This window comes from Protopterus annectens, chromosome 16.part0 (assembly GCF_019279795.1).
Source record: "Protopterus annectens isolate FY-2018-M chromosome 16.part0, PAN1.0, whole genome shotgun sequence".
Taxonomy (NCBI): domain Eukaryota; kingdom Metazoa; phylum Chordata; order Ceratodontiformes; family Protopteridae; genus Protopterus; species Protopterus annectens.
The window spans coordinates 221,056,395-221,062,799 of NC_056750.1; the positions used below are offsets into that span (position 1 = coordinate 221,056,395).

A 6,405-nucleotide genomic window follows, 5' to 3' on the forward strand; every position below is an offset into this window, starting at 1 on the left:
GTAGTGAGACCAGCTATGTTATATGTGTTGGAGACAGTGGCATTGACAAAAAGGCAGGAGTCAGAGCTGGATGTGGCAGAGTTAAAGATGTTAAGATTTGCACTCGGTGTGACTAGGATGGATAGGATTAGGAATCAGTATATTAGAGGGTCAGCTCATGTTGGACAGTTTGGAGACAAAGCAAGAGAGACGAGATTGCATTGGTTTGGACATGTGCTGAGGAGGGATGATGGGTATATTGGGAAAAAGATGCTAAGGATGGAGCTGCCAGGTAAGAGGAAAAGAGGAAGGCCTAAGATAAGGTTTATTGATGTGGTGAGAGAGGACATGCAGACGGGTGGTGTGACAGAGCAAGATGCAGAGGATAGGAAGAAATGGAAAGAGATGATCCGCTGTGGCAACCCCTAATGGGAAAAGCCAAAAGATGATGATGATGATATTTATTTATTTTTGGAAAACATCTTTAAAACTGTTAAATTGATTACACACCCAGAAAAGTTATTGTGATTATGTAAACCACAGACTGCTGCAAGAAATCAAAGTCACATTAGCACTCTATGCTTATGTCCGAACAGATGAATCACATCTGTCAATTCTAAAAGAAGTAAAGTAGCTTAATAAGAAAGTTATTTGCAAGGTTACATGACAGTTTATATTGGAAATAAGCAGAGTTATTAAAAAGGCTCTGTTTTTCATAATTATGCCAAAAAGTCTTCCAAGGTAAATACAACTTCTGATTTAGTATGGAACCATACCTCTCAACCTTAGAGCAATAAATCTGGACAAAGTGAAAAATAAAAGTGGGAAACAGGCCCAAAAATAGTTATGCGTCACAGACACCATTGAAACAACTGTAACTGCAAACATTAGACATCACTTATAATCTTTCTATCCCATTATTATCAGTTAAACATTATATGGCTCATTCAGTCCTGCCTTCTTTTGCATCAAAGAAAACCATGCTTTGAAATGACAAATGCATTAAAAATAATAAAACACATTGCATCAACATCCTGCAACTTCCTACCTGCAAATAACCGCAGCGCTTTCACTGAAACTAGGGCTGCTTGTTTCCCCAGAATGACAGCTCTCCCTAATTAAGTCTAATGGTATACAATCTACCAGTATCTGGACTACCTGAAATAAATTAAATTATGGACTGTAAATTGAAAGTACACTTTGTTTAATTAAACTATATTTCTAAGCCCACTTACTATATTTTCAGTAACATCCCAATATCCATTTCCAGGTCACTTTACAAGACATTGGCAGTGGTAGACTTGGCATCCTTCAGAACCCCACAGGCCCACGCTAATACATTGTCCATTAAATGTAAATATCCATCCACTGTAAATGGCAAGAAGCTATGTCTTAAAAAATCTACTTCTGGCATGCGTACCCAAGTATTAGGTTTTGAAACAAAGAAACATATTCTCCACAGTCCGTATGTCTCTGTCTTTAATAATCATCTACTGTTGCAGCACTCCCAACACATAAGCACACACATACACACTAAAATCCCCAACATTTAAAAAATGACATTGTGCCCACTTGATTTGCCAGTATTGATGATCCGCCAAAGCTATGCTTACTGTTGTCCAATCTACCACTGCTTAGAACCTACCAATGAAAAAACAGTACTAGGTGCTTTTTTGTTTGTCTGAAAAAACAATACAACTTTATATGCTACAGTCCCACATAGTCAGTCCACTACTGACCCATTAACCCTAGGCTGCTGTCTCATTCTTACTCCCTGGAACTGCATTACCTTGGATGACTACTTTTATTTCCTAAGCAAAAGACACAAATTGGAAGATGAGGCAAAAATCCAGACATTCTTTGAAAATCCATACAGTTAAGCGGTATGAGTTCATGTTCAATACAACACTCTCCCTGTCAGGAAAGCCGCAATTTAATGAAAGTGTACTCAATGTATGACATATTTGTGAGCTAACTTGTTTGTGTTCAGTAGGTAGACTGATCATTGTTAGCCTCTTTGTGCATGCATCTCTCTCTGTCATGCACACATACACACACACACACACACTCTTCTACTTTCACGCACATAATTCTGCTTTCATGCATGCACTCACTCCGTACTTACCTATTAACACAGGTAATTGCTGTCCCTTTCAAAGGCAACAGCAGCAAATCCATACAAGAGTCCCTCTTCAGCGAGAACACACACACACACACACACACTGATTGTTCGGCGCAAAATAATGGCGTAAACACATTGACCCTTTTTTGGCTCAAAAACAAAACTAGAAGGGTGCTTTGGTGCATGTGCACACTGACATTAGCGTTACAGGTCACGGGAGCGAAAAACACAAAACAAAAAATTGTTTTGGGGCATGCGTACATCGATGTTGCAGTTAGAGGTTGAGGGCCGCATGGAAGAGCTCTGAGGGCCGCATGCGGCCCGCGGGCCGCAGGTTGGACACGTCTAACTTACAGCCAATGTACACACTACCGGATGGCTAGCTATGCCTCGGCTGTTGTTTCCATAACTCTCAACTTCTTAACCCCCCCCCCCCCCAATAGGGACAACGTAGAAAGTTGTTAGAAGAAAAGGTTTTGTGTTGACATGCATTTATGAAGGATATGAAGTCAGAAACGCAAATGGCTGTCGTTAGTGAACTGAATCCTCTGTGATTTGCCTCAAAACTCCAGACAACCACAGTTTTTATGATGTACAGACCACAAATAAGAGGCAAAAAAAAATCTAGGCAGTTGAGAGGTATGGAACACATTCGCACCTAAGACCAGTTTAGACTGTCGGTTCCACTTACTACGTGTCTTTGGAATACGGGAGGAAACCGCAGCGAATGCAGGGAGGACGTGTAAACTCTACACAGAAAGCACCACAGCTGAGAATAGAACCAGGTACCATACCTCTCAAGTGTACCTCATTATGAGGCACGTACCTCATTTGGGGTCTTAAAAAGTTCATGTTCCTCGAAGTTCCTCAACGTTCCACATTGAAAGAGTCTGTCACACATTCAGTGTTAGGATTTTTTTAAGTGAAATCCATGGTAAATAGAAATTAATCATATTAATTCATTAAATTATCTTCTTTATAAGTAAAACCAGCATATTTTAATCATCCTATGACCTTCCTATTTGAAGTTGTTAGGAAGCCATTAGTATGCGGTCCACATTTGCCCATTTGTTCCACATTATGAAGGCGATTGTTCCCCATTTTCGAGATGGAAGGTTGAAAGCGATGATAACCGCTTGTTGTTATCTAATAACTTTAGCCGATGTGCCAAGTCCAGAAGTTTTAGAAATGCAATGAATGAATACCCCAAGTGTTAATGCCACCCCAGTAGTTTTCTTTGTGATGTATATGTATACATAGAAGAAATTCATTTTACAGAAAGGATGTCACAGCTACACAACACACACACACATATTTAGATGTCACCAAACTGGAGCTAAGATCTTGTTTAGTGCACGAAAGAAAACAAAGTTCCCCAATTATTCTTGAATATTGCTCTAAAACGTTCACGGAAGCATGATTAGACAAATTGTACTTCTGTGAAAAGCTCCAAATGTATGTCCTACTTCTGGGTGTGACATGGGGGGTAGGAGGTGCCCAACATTTCTGTTAGAATTATACATTTCCTGTACCTAAAATAACACATAAGGTGTTGCGCTTCACTGAGCTATCAGCAATGTATTTAGTATTACTGCTTATTCTGCTACCAGGTAGGTCCAAGCAGATTATAATGGCCGGATACAATTTCCTCTAAATCCTCATTATGAAAATTGTTATTGAAAAGGTTGTTTCTGTCTCTCTTAGATTTATTTCTGTGTGACTCAGTTCAACAAAGTGAAACACAAGTGTTACGTAAAGAAGGAGAGAGTGTAACACTGAGATGTACCTATGAGACCAGCAGTAACTACATAGACCTTTACTGGTACCGTGTGTATCAGAACCGAGCACCTCAGTACATTCTGTACAAAGGAGCCAGGTCCCGGTCTGGGAGTAACACCGCAGAGTTTGCTAAGCAGAGGTTTTCTTCAACCACAGACAGGACCAGCACAACCCTGACCATCAGACAGACCTCCCTGTCTGACTCTGCCATCTATTACTGCGCCCTTCGTGATACCCACAGTGTGGGAATGTAATGAGAGACCCGTACAAAAACTAGCGACACCTCTGTATGTGCCTGGCAGTCATTAGTAGACTTTTTTTTTTACTGAACTCTCAAGGCTTTGCTGGAATATGTAAGAGAACAAGGACGTCTGTTAACAAAATTTATTACAAAACAGTAACATTTTATTTCTTGAGAAAAGTATTTGACACAGAACGTACTCAACTGTTTCTGTCATAAAAATGTGCTTCTTACCTTCGTAAATTGTGATGGTTTGATACAAGAACCGAACAATTGAGAAACACGAGGAAGACTATGGTACTGACAGAGATTTCAAGTCTCACTTTTAAAAAGAACTGTGGACAAAGCCAAAAGTAAGGCTGTTCAAAAATTAGGGACAGGTTTAAAAATGGAAAATAAAAAGGATTGTGGATGCGTTATGTATGGATTTAAAAAATGTTGGATTTAAATACTGCTCTTATAACTTTAGAAAATTGCTGGGGAAACAGGTTTTGCATTAGCGTTTATTTTCTGAAGAGTGGAAGTCTTAAAACCAAATGACTGCCATCATTTACTCACTTCAGTCTTCTTCAATGATTTACTAGGAAAATAATTATACATATTACGAGGAACAGACCAAAATATGAGGCAAAAATCCGGACATACTGTGAAATTCTGGACAGTTTAGCGGTATGGCATGCTACTGCGAAGTACGAGTCAGACAGCCTACAGTTGCAAACAAATAAAAAGGTTATTGCAGCAGAGATGTCCAGTGATTAATGTTATGTTCACCAATTAAAATAATTTACTTTACAAAATTTAACGGCTTGCACGGTGTATAGTTAAAAAAAAATAATAATGATATTGTGAACAATAGTTTAGGTGTTCCCCTCAATAAAACAGTTGAATGTGAATTATTCATTGGATTTTATGTTTTCTGTTAATCACTTCAGTAAGAAACTATTTAACTAAATCGTAGCATTATTCCACACTGACAATCCTGAATGCCTATTGACTTTCCAGTTGGTGATTAGAGAAAGCATAAACTACAATACCGCAAGTCCTCTCTAGACAAATAGATGAAACTGCATTATTTTTGTAGTTATTTATTTAATACAAGGTGACAAGACATTGAAATACCAACAAGGAGTAATACTTGGAAATTACGTACCCCCGCCGTTATGCCACAGTGACTCTGCTTGTCTGAGATTATTATTAATTCTATTAACATTTAATTTGAATCCATACAGTTTTATCAGGCGAGCTCAGATACCTTATGCCCCTAAACCATAAATTTATATTTTCTTCCAGCCATGTTTTTTTTCAGACATATAATACTGAGATCTCGAATTGATACACAAGTAATGACCCTGCCTACTTATTTATGTTAAATCTTTTTTCTTTTTTTTAGCTTTACACTGTGCTGGGCGGTGTTCCTGGAAGTGTGATTTCATGAGTTCCAGTTCCTAGAAATCCCCTATTAGCTTTCTGCTAAGGACCAACTGAACTTGCTGTTTGCGCTGTATTTTTCTAGATTTACTCCTGTGAGGTTCAGTTCAATAAAAGTAAAACTAACGGCTGCATGTATAACACTACGCAGTACCTATAAACCACTAATAATAGATTTATTGGTAACTGTCAATATCCATATCGAGCACCACAGATCACACTGCATTGACGGAACTGTCACTAACACCACATTGTTTGCCAAGCAGAAGTTTTGTTCAGTGAGATACAAGCAGCACAACTCACAACAGTCTGCCAAATCTCCCTGCCAGACAGTATTCTCTATTACTGCTCTTATTATGAAGCATAGGGTGTAAAGTAACAGCTTCACAATACTATAGGAATCTGGGTCTCTCCTATTAGTTTGTAGCAGATCATTTGACTGATCTCTCTTTTCCTGGTATATCTTTAAAACAAAAACTATGTACTTACCATAATGTTAGACATTCATGGTCTGTGTCTGCCATTTCAAAAACAGGACTGGTAACAGCAGGCAACAGCTGTTCAACACCTCTAGGGCTTTCCCAGGCCCTGAAAATGCTACCCTCCTCTTCAGATGGAGCACTTAAGAATAATACGATACAATTAACCCACAATAATGTCACTGGTAAAATCCTCCATATCACTGCACAAAGGGAATTACAAAAGATGAGGGAATGTAGGTGGGTTTGTACAAAGGGAATTACAAAAGATGAGGGAATGTAGGTGGGTTTGTTGCAGTGGACAGACATGAATAATGAAAATCAAACATGATGGTAAATAATAACCTTTGTGTCCGACATGATTCAATCCATCCATT

General features: G+C 38.7%; 1 gene segment (V, D, J or C); it reads left to right on the forward strand.

Moving 5' to 3' along the window:
* The first annotated feature begins 3,663 nt into the window (after positions 1–3,663).
* On the forward strand, positions 3,664–4,237 carry LOC122790482. The segment is given in 2 exon segments: positions 3,664–3,711; positions 3,806–4,237. Coding segments are annotated over 2 exon segments (363 nt in total).
* Positions 4,238–6,405: the final 2,168 nt, after the last annotated feature.